This window comes from Oncorhynchus mykiss, chromosome 6 (assembly GCF_013265735.2).
Source record: "Oncorhynchus mykiss isolate Arlee chromosome 6, USDA_OmykA_1.1, whole genome shotgun sequence".
NCBI classification, from domain to species: domain Eukaryota; kingdom Metazoa; phylum Chordata; class Actinopteri; order Salmoniformes; family Salmonidae; genus Oncorhynchus; species Oncorhynchus mykiss.
Genome location: NC_048570.1, coordinates 65,330,681 through 65,356,279, shown reverse-complemented (window position 1 = coordinate 65,356,279; position 25,599 = coordinate 65,330,681). Strand labels below are relative to the sequence as shown.

The 25,599-nt window shown below is 45.1% G+C and overlaps 1 protein-coding gene across 19 annotated transcripts in view; it reads right to left on the bottom strand.

Annotated features, from left to right (window-relative positions):
• LOC110526357 (CUGBP Elav-like family member 4) overlaps positions 1–25,599 on the bottom strand; it is a 174,919-nt gene that overhangs the window by 12,298 nt on the left and 137,022 nt on the right. For 3 of the 19 annotated variants that reach the window (XM_036980700.1, XM_036980703.1, XM_036980716.1), the window contains 7 exons: positions 22,321–22,509; positions 21,564–21,711; positions 14,604–14,786; positions 13,952–14,014; positions 13,398–13,478; positions 11,931–12,074; positions 6,792–6,941 (listed from right to left, as the gene is read on the bottom strand). In XM_036980700.1, coding sequence (XP_036836595.1) covers positions 6,814–6,941; positions 11,931–12,074; positions 13,398–13,478; positions 13,952–14,014; positions 14,604–14,786; positions 21,564–21,711; positions 22,321–22,509 — 936 coding nt within the window. In that variant the 3' untranslated portion in view covers positions 6,792–6,813. Of the gene's footprint in view, positions 1–5,074; positions 6,355–6,791; positions 6,942–11,930; positions 12,075–13,397; positions 13,479–13,951; positions 14,015–14,603; positions 14,787–21,563; positions 21,712–22,320; positions 22,510–25,599 lie in introns of all 19 variants that reach the window. The other 16 variants (XM_036980704.1, XM_036980705.1, XM_036980717.1 and 13 more) reach the window with 12 other exon arrangements.

The following is a 25,599-nucleotide window of genomic DNA, read 5'->3' as shown; positions in this document are numbered from 1 at the left end:
TCTGTCAGCTTGGATGGGGAGCATTGCTGCACAGCTATTTTCAGGTCTCTCCAAAGAGGTTTGATCGGGTTCAAGTCCGGGCTCTGGTTGGGCCATTCAAGGACATTCAGAGACTTGTACTGAAGCCACTCCTTCTTTATCTTGGCTGTGTGCTTAGGGTTGTTGTCATGTTGGAAGGTGAACCTTCCCCCCCCCCCCCCCCCCCCCCCCAGTCTAAGGTCCTGAGTGCTCTGGAGCAGGTTTTCATCAAGGATCTCTCTGTACTTTGCTCCGGTCATCTTTCCCTCGATCCTGACTAGTCTCCCAGTCCCTGCCACTGAAAAACATCACCACAGCATGGTGTTGCCACCACCATGCTTCACTGTAGGGATGGTGCCAGGTTTCCTCCAGAAGTGACGCTTGGCATTCAAGCCAAAGAGTTCAATCTTGGTTTCATCAGACCAGAGAAACGTGTTTCTCATGGTCTGAGAGTCTTTAGATGCCTTTTGGCAAACTCCAAGCAGGCTGTTATGTATGTGCCTTTTACTGAGGAGTGGCTTCCGTCTGGCCACTCTACCATAAAGGCCTGATTGGTTGAGTGCTGCAGAGATGGTTGTCCTTCTGGAAGGTTCTCCCATCTCCTCAGAGAAACTCTGGAGCTCTGTCAGAATGTCCATCTGCTTCTTGGTCACCTCCCTGATCAAGGCCCTTCTCTCCCGATTGCTGTTTGGCCAGGCCGCCAGCTCTAGGAAGAGTCTTGGTGGTTCCAAACTTTTTCCATTTAAGAATTATGGAGGCCATTGTGTTCTTGGGGACCTTCAATGCTGCAGACATTTGTTGGTACACTTCCCAAGATCTGACACAATCCTGTCTCGGAGCTCTACAGACAATTTCTTCAACCTCATGGCTTGGTTTGTTCTGACATGCACTGTCTACTGTGGGACCTTATATAGACAGGTGTGTCCTTTTCCAAATTATGTACAATCAATTGAATTTACCTCAGGTGGACTTCAATGAAGTTGAAAAAAACATCTAAAGGATGATCAGTGGAAACAGGATGCAGCTGAGCTCAATTTCGAGTCTCATAGCAAAGGGTCTGAATACTTATGCAATAAGGTATTTCTGTTTTTATTTCTACAAAATTTGCAAAAGATTTTGAGAGCATCAGCTGTTCCGGATGAATGTGTGATCACACTCTCCGCAGCCGACGTGAGTAAGACCTTTAAACAGGTCAACATTCACAAGGCCGCAGGGCCAGACGGACTACCAGGATGTGTATTCTGAGCATGCGCTGACCAACTGGCAAGTGTCTTCACTGACATTTTCAACCTCTCCCTGTCTGAGTCTGTAATACCAACATGTTTCAAGCAGACCACCATAGTCCCTGTGCCCAAGAACACAAAGGTAACCTGCCTAAATGACTACCGACCCCTGGCACTCACGTCTGTAGAGATGAAGTGCTTTGAAAGGCTGGTCATGGCTCACATCACCATTATCCCAGAAACCCTAGACCCACTCCAATTTGAATATTGCCCTAACAGTTCCACAGATGATGCCATCTCTATAACACTCCACACTGCACTGCCTTTCCCACCTGGACAAGAGGAACACCTATGTGAGAATACTATTCATTGACTACAGCTTAGAGTTTAACACCATAGTGCCCTCAAAGCTCATCAATAAGCTAAGGACCCTGGGACTAAACACCTCCCTCTGCAACTGGATCCCGGACTTCCTGATGGGCCGCACCCAGGTGGTAAGGTTAGGTAACAACACATCCGCCACGCTGATCCTCAACACTGGGGCCCCTCAGGGGTGCGTGCTCTGTCCCCTCCAGTACTCCCTGTTCACTCATGACTGCACGGCCAGGCACAACTCCAACACCATCATTAAATCAAATCAAATTTTATTTGTCACATACACATGGTTAGCAGATGTTAATGCGAGTGTAGCGAAATGCTTGTGCTTCTAGTTCCGACAATGCAGTAATAACAAGTAATCTAACTAACAATTCCAAAACTACTGTCTTGTACACAGTGTAAGGGGATAAAGAATATGTACATAAGGATATATGAATGAGTGATGGTACAGAGCAGCATAGGCAAGATACAGTAGATGGTATCGGGTACAGTATGTACAAATGAGATGAGTATGTAAACAAAGTGGCATAGTATAGCATAAAGTGGCTAGTGATACATGTATTACATAAGGATACCGTCGATGATATAGAGTACAGTATATACGTATGCATATGAGATGAATAATGTAGGGTAAGTAACATTTATATAAGGTAGCATTGTTTAAAGTGGCTAGTGATATATTTACATAATTTCCCATCAATTCCCATTATTAAAGTGGCTGGAGTTGAGTCAGTGTCAGTGTGTTGGCAGCAGCCACTCAGTGTTAGTGGTGGCTGTTTAACAGTCTGATGGCCTTGAGATAGAAGCTGTTTTTCAGTCTCTCGGTCCCAGCTTTGATGCACCTGTACTGACCTCGCCTTCTGGATGATAGCGGGGTGAACAGGCAGTGGCTCGGGTGGTTGATGTCCTTGATGATCTTTATGGCCTTCCTGTGACATCGGGTGGTGTAGGTGTCCTGGAGGGCAGGTAGTTTGCCCCCGGTGATGCGTTGTGCAGACCTCACTACCCTCTGGAGAGCCTTACGGTTGAGGGCGGTGCAGTTGCCATACCAGGCGGTGATACAGCCCGCCAGGATGCTCTCGATTGTGCATCTGTAGAAGTTTGTGAGTGCTTTTGGTGACAAGCCGAATTTCTTCAGCCTCCTGAGGTTGAAGAGGCGCTGCTGCGCCTTCTTCACGATGCTGTCTGTGTGAGTGGACCAATTCAGTTTGTCTGTGATGTGTATGCCGAGGAACTTAAAACTTGCTACCCTCTCCACTACTGTTCCAGGTTAGGTTTGCTGATGAAACAACAGTGGCAGGCCTGATCACTGACAACGATGAGACAGCTTATAGGGAGGAGGTCAGAGATCTGACCATGTGGTGCAAGGACAACAACCTCTCCCTCAACGTGATCAAGACAAAGGAGATGATTGTGGGCTACAGGAAAAAGAGTACCGAGCACACCCCCATTCTCATCAACGGGGCTTTAGTGGAGCAGGTTGCAAGGTTCAAGTTCCTTGGCGTCCACATCAACAACAAACTAACATGGTCCAAGCACACCAAGACAGTAGTGATGAGGGCACGACAAAACCTATTCCCCCTCAGGAGACTGAAAAGATTTGGTATGGGTCCTCACATCTTCAAAATATTTTACAGCTGCACCATCGAGAGCATCCTGACGGGTTGCATCACTGCCTGGTATGGTAACTGCTCAGCCTCCGACGGCAAAGCACTATAGATGGTAGCGCGTACGGCCCAGTACATCACCGGGGACAAGCTTCCTGCCATCCAGGACCTCTATACCAGGCGGTGTCAGAGGAAGGCCCTAAAAATCATCAAAGACTCCAGCCACCCTAGTCATAGACTGTTCTCTCTGCCTTCGCACGGAAAGCGGTACCTGAGTGCCAAGTCTAGGTCCAAGAGGCTTCTAAACAGCTTCTACCCCAAGTCATAAGACTCCTGAACAGCTAATCAAATGGCTACCCAGACTATTTGCACCCTCCACGCTGCTACTACTCTCTGTTATTACCTATGCATAGCCACTTTAACAACCCTACCTGCTTGTACATAATTATCTCAATTACCTCGACACCGGTACCCCCGCACATTGACACATTGACTCTTTACCAGCACCTCCTGTATTTCGCCCCGCTATTGTTATTCACTGCTGCTCTTTAATTATTTGTTTTTATTATCTCTTACTTTTCTCTAAATGTAACTTTTTTAGGTATTCTTAAAACTGCATCGTTGGTTAAGGGCTTGTAAGTAAGCATTTCACTGTAAGGTCTACTACACCTGTTCTATTCGGCGCAAGTGACACATTTGATTTGATTTTCTCCTATCACATGAAACTCTGTAACTGTTTTAAAGTCACCATTGGCCTCATGGTGAAATCCCTGAGTGGTTTCCTTCCTCTCTGGCAGCTGAACTAGGAAGGACGCCTGTGTCTTTTATAGTGACTGGGTCAAAGTGTAATTAATAACTTCACCATGCTGAATGGGATATTCAATCTCTGCTTTTTTTTTTTTTTTGACCCATCTACCAATAGGTGCCCTGCGTTGCGAATCATTGGAAAACCTCCCTGGTCTTTGTGGTTAAATCTGTGTTTGAAATTCACTGCTCGACTGAGGGACCTTACAGATAATAGTATGTGTGGGGTACAGACATGAGGGAGTCATTCAAAAACCATGTTAAACACTAATATTGCACACAGAGTGAGTCCATGCAAGTTATTACGTGACTTGTAAGCACATTTGTACTCCTGAACTAATTTAGGCTTGCTATAACAAAGTTGAATACTTATTGATTCAAGACATTTCAGCTTTTAATTTGTAAACATTTCTAAAAACACAACTCCTCTTTGACACAAAATCTCCTCTCAGTGACACAAAATCTCAATTTAATACATTTTAGATTCAGGCTGTAACACAACAAAATGTGGAAAAACTCTAAGAGGTGTGAATACTTTCTGAAGAAACTGTGTGTATATATATATATATATACATATATACACAGTTTCTTCATATATCTATATCTATATATCTATATATATATATATATATATATATATATATATATATATGTATATATATATATATAAATATAGTATTCACACCCAGAGAGAGAGAGAGAGAGAGATACAGAATATCCATACACATTGAACATTGAAGTTCACGAGAAAAAATTAAACACACAAGGTCACGTTACAACAGCAAATAAGGTCAAAAGTCACGTCATCATTGATAATGATCAACCAGTCAATCAGCATGTCAGATGTACCTAACAACAGCTAGCAGCAATCAAAAAGGCATCCATTTACTGTACTTCACAAGCTGCCAAAAACATATTAAAAAGAGGGCGAAAAAAGAGATAGAGATATAAAATGGTCTCGACGCCACGTCATGCAACGCACGCAGTCACAGTCCTGCAACATGACGTCATCCAAAATAAAATGACACCATGGGTTCAACTTACAGGTGTGGGAACTGGGAACATGTCCCCGTGACTGGTGGCTACTGGTTGGCTACACAACGACCATGGAGAGGCCATCTCATGTTATGATTGGCAGGTTGGCAGGTTGGGTTGGGTGCAAAACAAAAGAAGAAGAGAAGTGGTGGAATTCCAATTTTTTTTCTCAAGTGGTAAATATGATGTAGACTTTACTTTCCCATTTATTCCAGCCTCTCTCTCTCTCAACGTCTCTGGCTGACAAACCAAATGAAGGGAGGTTATTACTGTCAAAATGAAAAAGTCAACAAATCAACAAATACAATTTGAAATATAGAGATAAAAATGGAACCTTCAAAAATAACTAAAATAATGGCCTTTATTTTTCTTTTTGAAGCAGTTCTGAGAGGCTTTTCAGTCAGAGAACATTTATAGGGTAAAAGACTAGAGTGCTGCACTGTACTCACAAAGATAAGGCCAGGCCAAATGGCATATTTTACATCTCAAACTAACACAGTCACACTCTAAATAATTGGATTTTGTCCATGCATTGTATGCTATGATGTTGGTATGTACATTGAGTACCTTTAGTCAATTATAAATTCTTTAAGACCCAGAAATTGTCGGCAGAATTACTGAGTTAGTAGAAGAGTGGAGAAGAATGGTCTTTTTAAATCATAAGTTTGAGGTTATTACGTTGGTAATACAAAAGTTTCAGTCAATCTATAAATATAATTTATAGATGATTTATCCTCTTATAAAGTATCTACACCTACATCTAAGGGCATATTTCTGGCTTCAAAATGCTGTATTATATTTTGTGTGATTTTCAGTGAAATTGGTCTCACATTCAATTCATTTACCCCCAAAACAAATCAAGTAACAATGTAAAACCTCACACAGGAAGAACCTGGACTGGAACAGACAGGAGAGTGCATGGGATGAACAGTGAACACTACACACTTACAGACAATGTGTTGCTCTAACAATGAGAAGAATACACACATACTGAGCAGTTAGAACGGCAGGAGACCAACCCCAGGCAGACTTACCCCCATCCACACACACACACACACACACACACACACACACACACACACACACACACACACACACACACACACACACACACACACACACACACACACACACACACACACACACACACACGGCTGTTGTTAGAGACACACTGAGGATGTCATAATGACGAGCCTGTCCTCATCATTGTTCAGGACATTCTCCACTTGTTCCTCATCAATGTGTTACGTCAAAGTCATTCCTCCGCTCTTCTCCTCTCCTCAGGCAGTCTGCTCAGACAGCCTCCTTTCAATTAGTGCTACATGTCTTTATTCAAATGCTATCTGACAAGAAATGAAGGTAGCATTTATCATTTCCATTACACATTACACTGTATATGCCATTATTACAATCCCTTCACTTTGGTGAGGCCATTGTAAAACATACAAATATGATTTACAAATTGTTCATGAAAAATATACAATGGAAACACATGTACTGGTCTTTTGTTACAATGATGTGTAGTCTAACGTATACAACCAAAATAACATGTTTCAGGTATGCAGTAGCCCTCATCGTGCGATTGGAGTTTAGCTGGGGGGAGTCAGACATGTCAGCCCACTGCCCCTCCTACTCCCTCCTCATTGGCCAGCACCCTGAGGGGCTGTCTGCCATTCATCCCTGGCTCTGGGCATGAATGTGGGAATAGCATGGCGTCTGCTCTTACCTGGATGTGGACGGCAGAGGGGTCAGTAAGGTCGGTTGGCATCCTTTGGCCGCTTCAGCTGCACCTTCAGCCGCTTCATGCCTATCTGAAAACCATTCATGGCCTGGATAGCCGCCTGGGCACTGGATGGGTTATCGAAGCTCACAAAGCCTGGGACACAAAGAAGGAGGGAGCGAGAGAGAGACAGAGTGAAGGATAGATGGGGAGAGGCGGAGAAAGAAATAATGAAAAGGGGAAGAAAGAGAGAGACCCCTTTTTAGCTTCCAACAATGCAACAACAATGGGTCTTAATGTTCTCATTTCAGGAGGTAAATTGAAATTCACTGAAATAAAAACACGATTACACAAAATTACGAAATGGTTAATGATATAGATTTCAAAAAGCTCCTAATTGAAGAGTGTTAGAAGTCAGAGGGTGTAATTTGAACAACAGAGTAGCAGATGAGATGAAAAGGATTGTCACACCACGTGTGAGGTTTTGTTTTCTGTGTGTTGACAGAGAATATCTGTGTGTATGAGCGTTGGTCCATACAGATGTAGGATCTTCATTTGATCACCCTGTTTCAGGAGAACTGCAATGCAGGAATTGTAAAACTTGTATTGTATTTAAGATTTAAAAAGGCTTCTGAAGTTTGTAATTTCCACTTTGAAATTTCAGAAATTATATTCCCGTCCGAAAAATGTATCAACCCCTACAAAAATGTCCATTAGTTATAATCCACATAATAATTCACATTTCCTGTAGCTGCAGGATTATTTTCCTGCTGCAGCAAACTGGTTCAAATTAAGATCCTACATCTGTACGTCTCTAAGCGTAGCAAGGTGGAAATGAAAGTGTATTTATGTGTTTGTGTGTGTGTGTGTAGAGTAAGAGGAGCAGGGTTGGAGCATGGTGCCAGGTTCAGGGCAGGGCGTACTGGGTGTAGGTGTGGGAAGGTGGAGGGTGCCATGAGTAGATGTGTCTCTCTCCTGCCTGCGAGTAGAGGTGCCTGCCGCTTCTCTCTTCTCCTCTGCCTGTGAGTAAAGGTGTCAGCCTCTCCTCTCCCCTGCCTGTGAGTAAAAGTGTCAGTCTCTCCTCTCCCCTGCCTGTGAGTAAAGGTGTCAGCCTCTCCTCTCCCCTGCCTGTGAGTAAAAGTGTCGGTCTCTCCTCTCTTCTCCCCTGCCTGTGAGTAAAAGTGTCGGTCTCTCCTCTCATCTCCCCTGCCTGTGAGTAAAAGTGTTAGTCTCTCCTCTCCCCTGCCTGTGAGTAAAGGTGTCGGTCTCTCCTCTCCTCTCCTCTCCCCTGCCTGTGAGTAAAGGTGTCAGTCTCTCCTCTCCCCTGCCTGTGAGTAAAAGTGTCAGTCTCTCCTTTCCCCTGCCTGTGAGTAAAGGTGTCAGTCTCTCCTCTCTTCTCCCCTGCCTGTGAGTAAAGGTGTCAGTCTCTCCTCTCCCCTGCCTGTGAGTAAAGGTGTCAGTCTCTCCTCTCCCCTGCCTGTGAGTAAAGGTGTCAATCTTTCCTCTCCTCTCCCCTGCCTGTGAGTAAAGGTGTCAGTCTCTCCTCTCCCCTGCCTGTGAGTAAAGGTGTCAGTCTCTCCTCTCCTCTCCACTGCCTGTGAGTAAAGGTGTCAGTCTCTCCTCTCCTCTCCCCTGCCTGTGAGTAAAGGTGTCAGTTTCTCCTCTCCTCTCCCCTGCCTGTGAGTAAAGGTGTCAGTCTCTCCTCTCCCCTGCCTGTGAGTAAAGGTGTCAGTCTCTCCTCTCTTCTCCCCTGCCTGTGAGTAAAGGTGCCAGTCTCTCCTCTCCTCTCCCCTGCCTGTGAGTAAAAGTGTCAGTCTCTCCACTCCCCTGCCTGTGAGTAAAGGTGTCAGTCTCTTCTCTCCCCTGCCTGGGAGTAAAGGTGTCAGCCTCTCCTCTCCCCTGCCTGTGAATAGAGGTGCCAGCCTCTCCTCTCCCATGCCTGTGAGTAAAGGTTTCAGTCTCTCCTCTCCTCTCCCCTGCCTGTGAGTAAAGGTGTCAGTTTCTCCTCTCCTCTCCCCTGCCTGTGAGTAAAGGTGTCAGTCTCTCCTCTCCCCTGCCTGTGAGTAAAGGTGTCAGTCTCTCCTCTCTTCTCCCCTGCCTGTGAGTAAAGGTGCCAGTCTCTCCTCTCCTCTCCCCTGCCTGTGAGTAAAAGTGTCAGTCTCTCTTCTCCCCTGCCTGTGAGTAAAAGTGTCAGTCTCTTCTCTCCCCTGCCTGGGAGTAAAGGTGTCAGCCTCTCCTCTCCCCTGCCTGTGAATAGAGGTGCCAGCCTCTCCTCTCCCATGCCTGTGAGTAAAGGTTTCAGCCTCTCCTCTCCCCTGCCTGTGAATAGAGGTGCCAGCCTCTCCTCTCCCATGCCTGTGAGTAAAGGTGTCAGCCTCTCCTCTCCCCTCCTTGTGAGTAAAAGTGTCAGTCTCTTCTCTCCCCTGCCTCTAAGTAAAGGTGTCAGCCTCTCCTCTCCCCTGCCTGTGAATAGAGGTGCCAGCCTCTCCTCTCCCCTGCCCTGCATGTACTCTGAGTTATCACCTGGGTGTTGGGGCGGAATGAGCCTGGAGCTTTCCACACTGAGACTCCTGCCTGCTCTTATCAGACACCTCCGTGATTGACGGCCTGAATTTTCCGCCTTCCAGCTGATTTGATCACGTTGCTATGGGTCCAGTTTAATTTTGAGGGAGAGGGCAGGCTTTTGTCAGGTGGGGAGAGATAAGGCTCCTGCTTTTACAAACCCTTTAAACAAACTGAGCAGGGAAGGGCCTGTCAGACAGCAGTGATCCCCCTCACATCCTGCTCTCATCAATCTCAACCTTGCGTTTACATCCCAACCCCAAAAGGTGATTGTCAGGAAGGGGAAAAGGGGGAAGAAGAAGATGGTGAAGAAAGAGAGGACAAAGAAAAGAGCAGACTAGAAGCGTGGTGAATCCTGGCCCCCTTTACACCATGTAAATCAGTCAGCTGCCAGGTTTATTAGGATGTTTTATACAGCACTGTACACTTCAAAAGGACTAGCAGCACTTGACTGGGACACATTCATTGCACAGCACAATGTAAAACACCCCAAACAGCCTTTATGAGAGGAGATTGAATACTGTCATGTATGAATCATAATTTCATGTTCCCTTGCAGCTCTTCGTTCCTCTGTAACATCATTGTCGGGTATTGCGGACAAGGTTTTGATTTGCAGGTGAGAGTGGAGTACTGACAAAGGCCACAGCCTCACCATTCTACAGCTCTGCATGACTCCTGGTGCGGTGACTTAGTGTCTAAGCTGTAGGGTTCTGCACAGCTAGATGCTGACGGACATTGTGAAGGGGACTGCTCCCGCTTTAAGCCAACCAAAACAATAGAGTGCTGCTTGCTGTTCTAAAAACAGAGGATCATCTATTTCAATGGTAAGTGTTAGTCTGCGAGTGTGTATGCAGTGCTTTCAGAGGACCTTCTAAAATCAATTTTTGCTCCACTAATACCACTTAGAGAGGTGAGTTTTGATCATCCTTAAATGTCAATATTGAGTAACTAAACATGGAGGATTCAAATAACAGTATATCCCAACAGACCCCAGACTAAGACCTTGAAACAGCCAGAAACTCAACATCCCACTCTAAAGCCAGTCTTTTAAGATCTCGCTGTGCTTTTACTCAACACTAGTCATTTGGGTCAGCTGGTCGTTCAGTGACGGATCCACCATCTTCTTCAGCTGCACATCTGATTTTCTGAAGCTGATAATTAACACCAACAGCTAACAATTACCAGAGAGGATGTCAATGTAAGCTCCATTGCCATGGAATCGGTCTTAATGTTAATGTGTTTGGAATGTTGTGTTTGGAACACTCTTTTTTTGCATTGACTATGTCACTTTTTAAACTGTGACTTTGCCTCATCTCAGTAAGTCAATGACTACCCTGGAATCCATAATGATGACATTAGCTCATTGCCTATTGTCAATCACTGAGAATCACAAGGCGTGTGTACACACACACACACACACACACACACACACACACACACACACACACACACACACACACACACACACACACACACACACACGTCTGTGCACATACATTGTGTGTATGCGTGTGTTGCATCCAAGGTGCATCGGAAGAATTCATCTCCCATTTTGAACTGAAGAGGGATCAAATTGCTTCCCCTGTTACTGCAGGAGAGTAATGATTTAGTTCACATAATGCATAGCATCTTCTGTCTAATTTGTTAATGTCTCTCACAAGAGCCCCGGGGCTCAGACTATAAAAAGGAAGGAGAAAAAAATGATAGGTTAAATGATTGTTTTTCAGCCAAGATCTTAATTAATAGCTGCATGGGAAAATAATGGTGAGATGCGTGAGGTCACAGCATCTTTGTCCTTCCTCGTAGAGTAGTGATAGACATGCTATTCTCATCCTAGACAGCCCATATAGGAGGCCAGTGGTCCGTTTCTGTAGTCCAGCTCCTCATCTCGTGGGTGCTGCTGTCTAGGGCTCAAACAGGTCTATTATTATCTCCTGAAGATCACACAGTCCACCTGCACATCCTCCACCACCACCCAGTCTCATCCCTACAGGCTGTGTGGGAGGAAGGTGTTGGATAGGAGGCTGGGAGGCTGGGTCTCTAGGGGCTATCTATGGAGGCTGGGTCTCTAGGGGCTATCTATGGAGGCTGGGTCTCTAGGGGCTATCTATGGAGGCTGGGGAACCATAGTTTTATAGTATGTTTGTTGAAGGTGAAACGCTAATAGCCAGAAGGGCTTATGCTGACTATATTCCCCTATACTGCATGTCTAGTTACATGGTAATAGGCATGTACTTGAACTTGGGGAGCTGTGGGCTTAAACTGGAGGTAGTTACAAACAAATCGCCCCTCCTCCACTCTCACCCACTCCCAGTGTCTCAAAAGCATCTGCTGATGAGTTGAACTTAAGGAGCGAAGCACACATCCCCCTCATCACCCTTTCCTCTCTGCTCACTCGCATGTAACGCCACTTTTAAAATGTTCATTGCAACTTGATTAGGATAGACACAGGGAATAAAGGAAAATACAACTAAATTCAGAATCCAAAGTCGGACATGAGAAGATTGCCAAACATCACAGTCGACTTCTCATCCGATTCTTTTTTTTCTCAGCAGAGATGACGGCTTTGACACACTGACTCACCAAAACACTTGCTTTGATTGGTCGCCCGGTCCACGAAGACTTTGGCGGAGATGACGTTGCCGAAAGGCAGGAACATTTGCATTAATTCTGCGTCTCCAAACTCCTGGGGCAGATGGTAAATAAACAGGTTGCAGCCTTCCGGCCCTGGTGGAAAATAACAACAACAAACTATAGAGGTTACATGGGGAAATAGAAGGAGAGGACAGGAAGAGCATGCATGATGACATAAGCCCAGTGTCTGCCCCAATTACTAGCTGACAGTAGGACAGGACTGACTGGCTCCCAATCTCGCTTCAGTCTCCACACACACCCAGATGCCACATACTGTACATGGCCTTCTGATGAGGAGAGGAATAGACTGGAGAGAGAGAGAGAGAGAGAGAGAGAGAGAGAGAGAGGGAAAGGGAGAGGGAGAGGGAGAGAGAGAGAGAGAGAGAGAGAGAGAGATGTGGGCTGCTTGGTGGGCTGTGCTAGCGGCTGCATGGATTGTTCCCTGTCTCATTGCTCGGGGATGATAGCATGACGAGATGAGCCTGTGGCTGGTGAGAAGGCTGATAAGAGGCTGCTGCTGACTGGCTCTCCCTGGCCCAGATAGAGGACACACACAGTATGATAGAGAGCTGTGGTTTTACAGTCTGAGCTTGTGGCTTTATTCTGCCTGTTTGTTAGTTTAGGTGTGTCTCATGAAATGGGGGCTGCTGCGTCTGCAGTCTCCTGGAGGCTGCAGACTGTGGTAGGCAGACTGGGAGACCAGCCAACAGCCAAGCCAGAGAGGGAAGGATTCAGATCTGAGTCAGAGACAGGCCAGTGGGGCTGACACACTGTCAGGAGGAGGAGCAACTCTTTGGCTTAAGTATAGCAGTCACATAACCCTAATGCAAGCTTCCTTTAACTCAAGGATGGGGGCAGGTAAACTACAATGCTTGGCAAAACATACTGCAATACAATCATTCCTCTTATGCAATGTTAGAGCACTTAGAGTAATTTCAGATTTTCCACGTTGACTAATAATCATATTCATAACCATCACATGCTGTACAATAACATAAATGAATCATTATATCTGACAAACAGTGTCAGGAAGAGTGATTTACAGTTACAGCATATCCTATGCTTTATTACATTTAATGCTGTGGTACTAACACTAAACTAGGAATGTTAATAAATGATTTTGCATGCAGCTAATTCCTCTAATGAATATTTATAACCACTTAAACACATTGTAATGGACTGATTAACCAGTCGAACACTGCGAGTTTGAATTAGTCCAGTTTTTGAATAATGACAGAGTAACTTTTCCATCTTGCTGCCTGTTAATGTTAAACTCCTTTAAATGAAGCTCTCTTTTTCTCCCATTTTCCAGCCCAGTGTTTCCTCTCCCTGGCTAATTCAAAGCAGACGTACATGAGAATATAACATGGTAATTATCACCTTTTTTCTTGGGTGGTCGCTCCCGCTAGCTCTTACCTTCTCTCTGTTGCTGGGGGATGATGGTGGGTTGCTGGGGGAACGCTTGACTGATTGGTGCGTATGCGGCAGGGTAGGCTGCTGTTGCAAAGAGAAGGAGAAGAGCCAGAGTGGGATGTCACATCTCCATTTACGACGACTTAAATCATGATTCTATTGTTCACGTCCTTCAGACACTGAAAAAATAAATTGCATTATGACTTGGAGCCCGGGCTAATTTTCATTGTGGATCACTACACAAAGGGAATGCACTGTCTAAACAGGGACACTAACAATACAGGAATGAGAGTCTATTCCTATCCTGATAGATGGTTAGGATAGGAGAGGTCTTAGTGTCTGTCTATCTATATCATAATCATGTAGAGGGGTGTCCGGAACACAGTTCTCAGGGTACTTTTGGAATTAAGATTTTTGTATGGGTGTATAATCAAGTCCACTGGAAATCCGTTCAAATCCTAATGTAAAGTTTCCTAATCCTGGAGAAAATTGGCCAGTCCTCTGGGCTATCTTTAGCAGCCATAGTGGGAGGGGAGGAGTGAGGAGAGGGAGGTCACCTGCGTAGTGCTGCACACCGGCGTAAGCCTGCTGGAGAGGGTCAGTCACTGTAGGGCTCTGTGCTGCAGAGAGAGAAAGAGAGAGCGACAGAGAGAAAGAGAGAGCGACAGAGAGAAAGAAAGAGAGAGAGAGAGAAATAAATAAGAGAGGGAGAGAGGGAGAGCGAGACAGAGGGTGGAGTCACACATGGATTCGAGTTGTCATATTTCACAGTTCTTCAAAATTCCTGTTCGCCCCCCAGATGTTTGCATCAAATATTAACAACATGCCAAACAAATTGCTTTGTGGTTCATTATCACTGCAGCTGCCTTACATAATGCATCAAGGAGTCAAGTGCATGATGATGTGTCAGGTGTTCAGGAATCTTCAGGCGCATGCAGCATTAAGAAGCTTTTTAGGCTCATCATATTAACCATAATGCACTGATGGATGCATTGACTCGCTCATCATGAAAGCTCAGCATGCTTTTCTTAAACCATCTTCAAACTCATAATTGACTCTCACAACCACCTATACTGATTGCGGTATGGCAGTCAACCTAAGACTATCTTGCCAGGTCTCCCTCGACAAAAATATCATATATAATGGTTTTATCCTAGTTAAGAAAAGGCTACAAGTCAAATGAATGAAACTGCTGTTAGATTGGCTCACCTGAGTAGAGGTGAATCCCATTGGCTGTCTCACCTGGGTAGGGGTGGATCCCATTGGTGTAGATTGGCTCGTTGGTAGGCTGACCGTTGGTCTGGGGCGGGAGGGATGCGAACCCGTTGACCCCCATGGGCGCTGCTAGGCTGGGCAAGGCCGTGGCATTGATACCCGGCGGCGTGCTGGTGCCTGTAAATAGAGAAACCCTGTTTCATTACTGGGACCACAGGCCGTGGTGGACATGGTTCACACTCCACAGTCTGCAGCCTCTCTCTGACCAGCGTCTAATTGGACACTGGGGCTGGGGCCTTTCTGTCTGTTAGTGGCCTCATTCTCTCCCCCTGGCCACATTTCAGGTTTGTCACCTTGTCCATGCTCTCTCGTCTTGTGCCAGATGGAATATTATTCTTCTCCCTAATCCCGGTGAAGGGCATTTAAGTCATGTAGGATTAAATTTGAAAGGCATTACCTGGGTGTATGTAGGCTTTGTGGATTACAGATGGCGGATGGATGCAGAGGGGACTGAGCCACTTTATTTAATTCATTTCGAGAGACGCGTGGAGCTCCTGTCTTGGGCCAGTCTGCCTACTTAGTGTCGAGCCATCAAAGCTGTTCACGACAAGGGCCAGGAAGACAGGTCAAACTCAGGTCCAGGATTATCTCCCACAAATCTTTGCTTGTATATTGTATAGTCAAGGACTTTGCATTCAAAGTCATAAGATTGGCCGTGTTCCCGGTAACACACAAACAGTGGCCCGTGAGAGAGAGAGAGGGAGAGACAGAGAGATAAGGAGAGAGAGACAAGAGATAAGGAGAGAGAGACAGAGAGAGATAAGGAGAGAGAGACAAGGAGAGAGATAGACAGAGAGAGAGAGAGAGAGAGAGGGAGAAAGAGAGAGAGAGAGAGAGATAAGGAGAGAGACAGAGAGAGATAAGGAGAGAGAGACAAGGAGAGAGATAGACAGAGAGAGAGAGAGAGAGAGAGGGAGAAAGAGAGAGAGAGAGAGAGAGAGAGAGAGAGAAAGAGAGAGAGAGCGAGAGAGAGAGAGAAAGAGAGAGAGAGAGAGAGAGAGAGAGAGAAAGAGAAAGAGAAAGAGAAAGAGAAAGAGAAAGAGAAAGAGAGAGAGAGAGAGAGAGAGAGACCTAACCCACACTATTAAATTTGTCAAAAAAGGAACATTTTACATCTGACTAGAAATTAATAAGGAAATTATCTCAACATAGAAAAATGTCTTCACGTGCGCTACCTATATCCCCCTAATAGATTCCACATACTTTAACAATGACAGCTTCTCCATCCTAGAGGCGGAGATCAACCATTCCCAGGCCCAGGGACATGTACTAGTCTGTGGCGACCTAAATGCCAGAAATGGACAAGAACCTGACACTCTCAGCACACAGGGGGACAAACACCTACCTGGAGGTGGCAGCATTCCATCCCCCATGTTCCCCACAGACACAACTACGACAACATAACCAACAAAAATGGGTCACAAGGCCTGCAGCTCTGTCGGACGCAGTCAATGGTAGGCCTCGAGGGGACTTCTATGGTAGGTACACATATAGATCATCTCTTGGCAGTAGTACTGTAGACTACTTTATCACTGACCTCAACCCAAAATCTCTCAGAGCATTCACAGTCAGTCCACTGACACCCCTATCAGATCACAGCAAAGTCACACTACTTGAACAGAGCTATGTTCAATCATGAGGCATCAAAGCCAAAGGAACTGAATAATATTAATAAATGCTATAGAAGGAAGGAAAGTAGTGCAACAACAAATTCACCCCTTCTAGACAATTTCCTGGACAAAATGTTTCACTGTAATAGTGAAGGTGTAAACTTGGCAGTAGAAAACCTAAACAGTATGTTTGACCTCTCAGCTTCCCTATCAAATCTAAAATATTCAAGCAGACAACCTAAGAAAATTAACAACAATGACAAATGTTTGATGAAGAATGCAAAAACCTAAGAAAGAAATGGAGAAACCTTTCCAACCAAAAACATCGAGATCCATTACACCTGAGCCTTCCCTATGGTGAATTACTAAAACAATACAGAAAGACACTACGGAAAAATAAGGAAGAGCACGTCAGAAATCAGCTCAATGTAATTGAAGAATCCATAGACTCTAACCACTCCTGGGAAAATTGGAAACAACACAAAGAGTTATCTATCCAAAACAGAGATGTATGGATAAACCACTTATCCAATCTTTTTGGCTCTATAACAAAGAACAAACAGCAAAAACACATTAAAGACTACCAGAACCCACTGAACTCTCCAATTACATTGAATGAACTACAGGACAAAATACAAACCCTCCAACCCAAAAAGACCTGTGGGGTTGTGGGGTTGATGGTATCCTAAATGAAATGATCAAATATACAGACCACAAATTCCATCCTCAGCTCTGGCATCTTCCCCAATATTTGGAACCAAGGACTGATCACCCCAATTCACAAAAGTGGAGACAAATTTGACCCCAATAACTACTGCGTAGTTATACGTAGTACGTAGTTATATGTGTCAACAGCAACCTTGGGAAAATCCTCTGCATTATAATTAACAGCAGACTCATACATTTCCTCAGCAAAAACAATGTACTGAGAAAATGTCAAATTTACTTTTTACCAAATTACCGTAAGACAGACCACTTATTCACATTATAAAATCCATGTACACAAGCAACAAGTGTACTGTTAAAATTGGCAAAAGACACACACATTTCTTTCCACAGGGCCGTGGGATGAGACAGGGATGCAGCTTAAGCCCCACCCTCTTCAACATATATATCAAGGAATTGGCTATGGCACTAGAACAGTCTGCAGCACCCGGCCTCACCCTACTAGAATCTGAAGTCAAATGTCTACTATTTGCTGATGATCTGGTTCTTCTGTCCCCAACCAAGGAGGGCCTACAGCAGCTCCTAGATCTTCTGCACAGATTCTGTCAGACCTGGGCCCTGACAGTAAATCTCAGTAAGACAAAAAATAATGATGTTCCAAAAAAGGTCCAGTTGCCAGGACTATGAATACAAATTCCATCTAGACACCGTTGCCCTAAGGCACACAAAAAAACTATACATACCTCGGCCAAAACATCAGTGCCACGGGTACCTTCCACAAAGCTATGAACGATCTGAGAGACAAGGCAAGAAGGGCTTTCTATGCCATCAAAAGGAACATAAAATTCGACATACAAATTAGGATCTGTCAAAAAATACTTGACACGGGCCTCCTGGGTGGAGCAGTGGTCTAAGGCACTGCATGTGCTAGCTGTACCACCAGAGACTCTGGGTTCGAGCCCAGGCTCTGTCACAGCCGGCCGCGACCGGGAGGCCCATGGGGCAGTGCACAATTGGCCTAGCGTCGTCCGGATTAGGGAGGGTTTGGCCGGCAGGGATATCCTTATCTCATCGCGCACTAGCGACTCCTGTGGTGGGCTGGGAACAGTGCATGTTGACCAGGTCGCCAGGTGTTTCCTCTGACACATTGGTGTGGCTGGGTTGGATGCGCACTGTGTTAAGAAGCAGTGCGGGTTGTGTTTTGGAGGACGCATGGCTCCTTCGCTTCTCCCGAGTCCGTGAGGGAGTTGTAGCGATGAGACTACCAATTGAATACCATGAAAAAGGGGGTAAATATATATATATATATATATATATATATATATATATATATATATATATATATATATATATATATATATACAGTGCCTTGCGAAAGTATTCGGCCCCCTTGAACTTTGCGACCTTTTGCCACATTTCAGGCTTCAAACATAAAGATATAAACTGTATTTTTTTGTGAAGAATCAACAACAAGTGGGACACAATCATGAAGTGGAACGACATTTATTGGATATTTCAAACTTTTTTAACAAATCAAAAACTGAAAAATTGGGCGTGCAAAATTATTCAGCCCCTTTAAGTTAATACTTTGTAGCGCCACCTTTTGCTGCGATTACAGCTGTAAGTCGCTTGGGGTATGTCTCTATCAGTTTTGCACATCGAGAGACTGACATTTTTTCCCATTCCTCCTTGCAAAACAGCTCGAGCTCAGTGAGGTTGGATGGAGAGCATTTGTGAACAGCAATTTTCAGTTCTTTCCACAGATTCTCGATTGGATTCAGGTTCTGGACTTTGACTTGGCCATTCTAACACCTGGATATGTTTATTTTTGAACCATTCCATTGTAGATTTTGCTTTATGTTTTGGATCATTGTCTTGTTGTAAGACAAATCTCCGTCCCAGTCTCAGGTCTTTTGCAGACTCCATCAGGTTTTCTTCCAGAATGGTTCTGTATTTGGCTCCATCCATCTTCCCATCAATTTTAACCATCTTCCCTGTCCCTGCTGAATAAAAGCAGGCCCAAACCATGATGCTGCCACCACCATGTTTGACAGTGGGGATGTTGTGTTCAGCTGTGTTGCTTTTACGCCAAACATAACGTTTTGCATTGTTGCCAAAAAGTTCAATTTTGGTTTAATCTGACCAGAGCACCTTCTTCCACATGTTTGGTGTGTCTCCCAGGTGGCTTGTGGCAAACTTTAAACAACACTTTTTATGGATATCTTTAAGAAATGGCTTTCTTCTTGCCACTCTTCCATAAAGGCCAGATTTGTGCAATATACGACTGATTGTTGTCCTATGGACAGAGTCTCCCACCTCAGCTGTAGATCTCTGCAGTTCATCCAGAGTGATCACGGGCCTCTTGGCTGCATCTCTGATCAGTCTTCTCCTTGTATGAGCTGAAAGTTTAGAGGGACGGCCAGGTCTTGGTAGATTTGCAGTGGTCTGATACTCCTTCCATTTCAATATTATCGCTTGCACAGTGCTCCTTGGGATGTTTAAAGCTTGGGAAATCTTTTTGTATCCAAATCCGGCTTTAAACTTCTTCACAACAGTATCTCGGACCTGCCTGGTGTGTTCCTTGTTCTTCATGATGCTCTCTGCGCTTTTAACGGACCTCTGAGACTATCACAGTGCAGGTGCATTTATACGGAGACTTGATTACACACAGGTGGATTGTATTTATCATCATTAGTCATTTAGGTCAACATTGGATCATTCAGAGATCCTCACTGAACTTCTGGAGAGAGTTTGCTGCACTGAAAGTAAAGGGGCTGAATAATTTTGCACGCCCAATTTTTCAGTTTTTGATTTGTTAAAAAAGTTTGAAATATCCAATAAATGTCGTTACACTTCATGATTGTGTCCCACTTGTTGTTGATTCTTCACAAAAAAATACAGTTTTATATCTTTATGTTTGAAGCCTGAAATGTGGCAAAAGGTCGCAAAGTTCAAGGGGGCGGAATACTTTCGCAAGGCACTGTATATATATATATATATATATATATATATATATATACTTGACTCAGTTATAGAACCCTTTATGGTTGTGAGGTCTGTCACCAACCAAGAATTCACAAAATGGGACAAACACCAAATTGAGACTGCATGCAGAATTCTGCAAAAATATCCTCTGTGTACAATGTAAAACACCAAATAATGCATGCAGAGCAGAATTAGGCCGATACCTGCTAATTATCAAAATCCAGAAAAGAGTTGTTAAATTCTACAACCACCTAAAAGGAAGCGATTCCCAAACCTTCCATAACAAAGTCATCACCTACAGAGAAATGTACCTGGAGAAGAGCCCCCTAAGCAAGCTGGTCCTGGGGCTCTGTTCACAAACACAAACAGACCCCACAGAGCCTCAGGACAGCAACACAATTAGATCCAACCAAAGCATGAGAAATCAAAAATAGAATTACTTGACACGTTGGAAAGAATTGGCCGGGTATGGTTCTCAATCAGGGACAGCTGTCTATCGTTGTCTCTGATTGGGAATCATACTTAGGCAGCCTTTTTTCCTTTTGTATTTGTGGGTAGTTGTCTTTGTTAGTGGCCTGTATAGCCCTAGTAAGCTTCACATTCGGTTTTGTTGTTTATTGTTTTGTTGGCGACATTTAAAGAAATAAAGAGAAAATGTACGCTCTCCATGCTGCACCTTGGTCCGGTCATTTTCAAGACAGCGATCGTGACACTTTGTGACACTGCCCACAAAATGAGATGGAAACTGAGCTGCACTTCCTAACCTCCTGCCAAATATAGGACCATATTAGAGACACATATTTCCCCCAGATTACACAGACCCACAAAGAATTCGAAAACAAATCCAATTTTGATAAACTCCCATATCTATTGTGTGAAATACCACAGTGTGCAATCACAGCAGAAAGATTTGTGACCTGTTGCCAGAAGAAAAGGGCAACCAGTGAACACCATTGTAAATACAACCCATATTTGTGTTGTTTTATTTTCGCTTCTGTACTTTAACTATTTGCACATCATTACAACACTGTATATAGACAAAAAATGACATTAGAAATGTCTGTATTCTTTTGGAACTTTTGTGAGTGTAATTTTGTATTGTTTATTTTACGTTTGTTTATTATCTATTTCACTTAATTGAAATGAATTGAAATTGAATTGAGAGAGAGAGATGGAGGGAGGGAGAGAGACTGGGAGAGAGAGAGAGAGAGAGTGAGAGAGACAGAGAAAAAGAGAGAGGTCGTACACTGTGGCGGCCAATGAGGGCCGGGGGATATCATACATCATAACCCATCATGCCTCACTCACGACACGTCTTCTTTATCTTACTTTAGGGCCCTCTGTCACTCTGGCAATGTCATCTCTAACTTCACCACTACCAAAAGGGCACACTATTTTTTCTCTAGACTTCAGCACTACCAAAAGGCAGACTGTTTTTTTGTCCCTTTTAAAAGAGACAGACATGAAAAGAAACCTGATAACGTCTAAAGAAATATACTAACAGCCAGGGTAGAATACATGACATTAGCAGGGCTTGTACACGGCTCACTAATGAATATAGTGAAGTATTGCAGGCACATAGGAGGGCGGGTTGGGGAAGGACGGGAGTCCAGTCCTGACTGTGTATTTGTACCTGAGGAGGGTGTCATTGGGGCAGCCACCAGACCGTTGACATTGAAAGCTGCCATTTGCTGCATTTGTGCCGCAGCGATGGCTGCCATGGGGTTCAGATACGAGTTCTGGGTCGCCGCCATTAGCGCTGCTTGCTGTTGCATCATCTGCTGTGGCATTGAAGAGAGAGAGAGAGGAAGGGGGGTGAGGGAAAGAGGGAAAGAGGAGGGAGAGTGAGGCAGTGAAAGAGAGAGGGAGACGGTGAGAGGGGGGAAAGGGAGACGGGGAGAGAGAGAGGCAGGGTGAAATCGCCGCAGGACGAGGGGCATGTTTACTTTCACATCACTGTTTGCTTGGCCATGTTGTTGAATAGACAGGTCTCTGTTGCCCCGGAGCCCTGCTACTTAACAGCACTGCTGCTTAACAGGGCTGCTGCTCATTACAAACAACAGATAACGCAATATAATGAGATGAAGCTAGAGGGCCGACAGACAGACAGACAGACAGACAGACAGACAGACAGACAGACAGACAGACAGACAGACAGACAGACAGACAGACAGACAGACAGACAGACAGACAGACAGACTGCTTTACTGTGTGTGAGTGGGTGATTCTCACCTGCCAGGGTGAGCTGTTAGTTACAGTGTGAGTGCAAACTCTACAGTTTCCAAACTTGAGGAGATGTTAACTTCAGGTGTGAACGTAGATAGACAGAGTGTGTATGGCAAGCTATCAGGAGGAGCCGTGACTCGCATGCACAGAGTGTAAAAGCTCACCGTCTCCTCCCCCGTGGAGCCGAGACTTACAGCGTGAGAGTAGGCGCCATAGGCCCCAAACTGGATGGTCATGGGGCTGAAGATGCCGAGCTGGCCCGCCATCTGATGCATCCTACGCAGGGTCCGCTCCTTGTCCGTGTCGGCAAACTTCACCACCAGGCTGGAGGACGCCCCCTGGGGATACCCACACTGCAATCAGTCAAGACAACACTCATCTCAGCAATGGACAGACACACACCACACTCAGTCAAGACACGTACCTCAATGACTACGCACGCACACACCTCGACGCAGGACACCACACGTACTCATGCACACACCATACTGAGTCATGACCACACACACTACACCAGACACACACACTACACAACACCAGACACATACCACACACACACCACACAAGGTCTGGGCGGACATATTTTAAATAACTCCAATCTGAGTTGTGTAGAGACAGTGGGAATAGTAGATGATCTGTGGGTTTAGTGAAATTTAGACTACTAGTGTACACACGGAGTGTACAAAACATTAAGAACACCTTTCCATGACAGACTGACCAGATGAATCCAGGTTAAAGCCATGATCCTTTATTGATGTCACTTGTTAAATCCACTTCAATCAGTGTAGATGAATTGGAGGAGACAGGTTAGAGAAGGATTTTTAAGCCTTGAGACGATTGAGACATTGATTGTGTATGTGTGAATGGGCAAGACAAAAGATTCTAAGTACCTTTGAACGGGGTATGTTAGTAGGTGCCAGGTGCACCGGTTTGTGTCAAGAACGGCAACAGTTTCCCGTGTGTATCAAGAATGGTCCACCACCCAAAGGACATCAAGCCAACTTGATACAACTGTGGGAAGCATTGGAGTCAACATGGGCCAGCATCCCTGTAGAACGCTTTCGACACGTTGTAGAGTCCAAGTCCCGACGAATTGAGGCTGTTCTGCAACACAATATTAGGAAGGCATTCCTAATGTTTGTTATACTCAGTGTACATTGGAGTGAACTGTGGTCCTTAGTGTGGTCCCAGAGGAGCCCCAGTCCCCCTCCTGCCGCTCAACTGAATACGATACTCCATAATGAGGTCTGACTGGAGCCTTTGGCGTGCACAGGGAGTATTGACTAATGACAGTGCCTTATGGCAGATATAGTGCTGTATTGATGTCTGTGCTTCTGTGTTTGGATCCAATTAAATCATTTGAGAGACAGAGACCAGAGTCAGTTCTTCATATGACGTCCAGGGAAAGGAGAGGAGAGGAGAGAGGAGAGAGGAGAGAGGAGAGAGGAGAGAGGAGAGGAGGCTGCCAGACAGGCAGAGAGACAGACACAGAAAACCTCAGACACTGTCAAGAGGCCCAGATCCTATTTAATTCCAGCCAGTGCATGCTGCGCTGAGAGAGAGAGAGATACCCAGGAACTGCTGCTGCGGTTGCACCCAGGAAAGGTCAGAAGGACACAGGCAGCCAGGGGGAAGTCAGGATGTGATTAGCCAGATCAGAAAAGCAAAGACACGGGGAGAGAAAAGGACTCCATAATCATGACTTGTATTCATCTTTCATATAATGTGTCATCTTGACAGGTTCAGCACAAACACCTACTTTGATTTGTGTTTTGATTACAATGTTTCCTTGCACAGTACAAATCGAAAAGAGATGGAAACTACAGGGAGACAGAGAGAGATGAGGACTAGTGTGTGTGTGTGTGTGTGTGTGTGTGTGTGTGTGTGTGTGTGTGTGTGTCAACAGCCAGAATGTAACCTCTACTGGGTCTCAAATACAAAAGGCTAGAACCCAGCCCAAGCAACTCTCCAGTGGTGCTTGAAGGGGGTCCGCCTCAAAAAGCAAAACAGAACAAAGACAAAGTCCCCCTTACAAACAAAGAAACAAACAAACTGCATCACGCGGTGAATGCGAATGCAGTGAGTGAGTGTTGAGCCCATCCACCAATAATGGTGTGTGTGTCTCCTGCACTGTGCTGTAGAGGCTGGGTGGGTGTTGGGAGGGGTGTCAGCCTGCACCCTGGGGGGACAGTTGGTGTCATATTGGATTCTTCCTGTCAGAGGAGCCAGCCCTCTTCAGCCCTGCACCTGCCAGCCAGCGCCTCACCTCAGGCCAAGGGGGACCCATCTGGTTCTGTTCCCAAGATGCCATTTCAATTAGCTGAATCAATATGGCGGAGTGCCGCTCTAATGGTACACTGTTTTGTCCTTTCTAATTTCATTTAATTTCCTTCCCACCCCCCGACCTTTCACTGTTCTTTCCCTATCTTCTGCTGGGGCTGGTGGAGGGACGGGACTGTCGGTTTTAATGAGGTCTGCGCTGAGCAAACATATCCCTCCAGCGCCTCTCCGACCGGTCGCACCGCGCCTCTGCACTGCCCCTGCTTCCCACTTTTCCTTTAGCAGAGCGAGGGGCTGGCACTTAGATCACATTCATTTTCTGCTTTATGTAGCTGTGTATTCCTTTATCTATTTATAACCATTTTTCATTAACCATTCTTCATTTATTCATGAAGAACACATTGTGAGCAGCAAGAAGAAGGCTTGTGAGGGGAGAGCTCCGGGCAGCCTCTACTCAAAGCACTGTGACTCAGGACTCACTGACCCAAGCTAGGCTGGGCTGGTTTCTCCCTGCCTGCATAGTGCAGAGCAGAGTAGAGTATCAGAGAGCAAGAAACAGTCTGCAGAGCCAGCCTGAAGTAGTACTAAAACTGAAACACTACCACAGCTCCTATTCACTATGGCACTGGAGAGAGAACAAACTGTGCTGGGCTTAGAATCTCATACTTTCAAAAAAATCCCCTAAATCAGAATTGACTCTTCACTCTATCTATAAAATATCTAGTGTCAGAACAAAGGATTTCATACCTTCTACTTCCTGTTATTCTACCTGATACATCCTGACTGGATCTCCAGCCCGATCTCTAGGAGAGACAGGGGACTTCAGAGGAAGAATTCACTCGAGGGGGATCAGAGGACTTCATCCATCTGAAAAGAACTGGGAATAATTCAGCCACTAGATGGAAAGCAGCTTCTCTTTCTCTCTGTCTCTCTCTTTCTCTCTGTCTCTCTCTGTCTCTCTCTCTCTCTCTCTCTCTCTCTCTCTCGCTCTCTCTCTCGCTCTCTCTCTCTCTCTCTCTCTCACTCTCTCTCTCTCTCTCTCTCTCGCTCTCTCTCTCTATTCTCTGTCTCTCTCTATTCTCTGTCTCTCTCTATTCTCTGTCTCTCTCCCAGCAGAAAATCATAACCTGACAAACAAACAACAATAATAACCTCCGACGGCA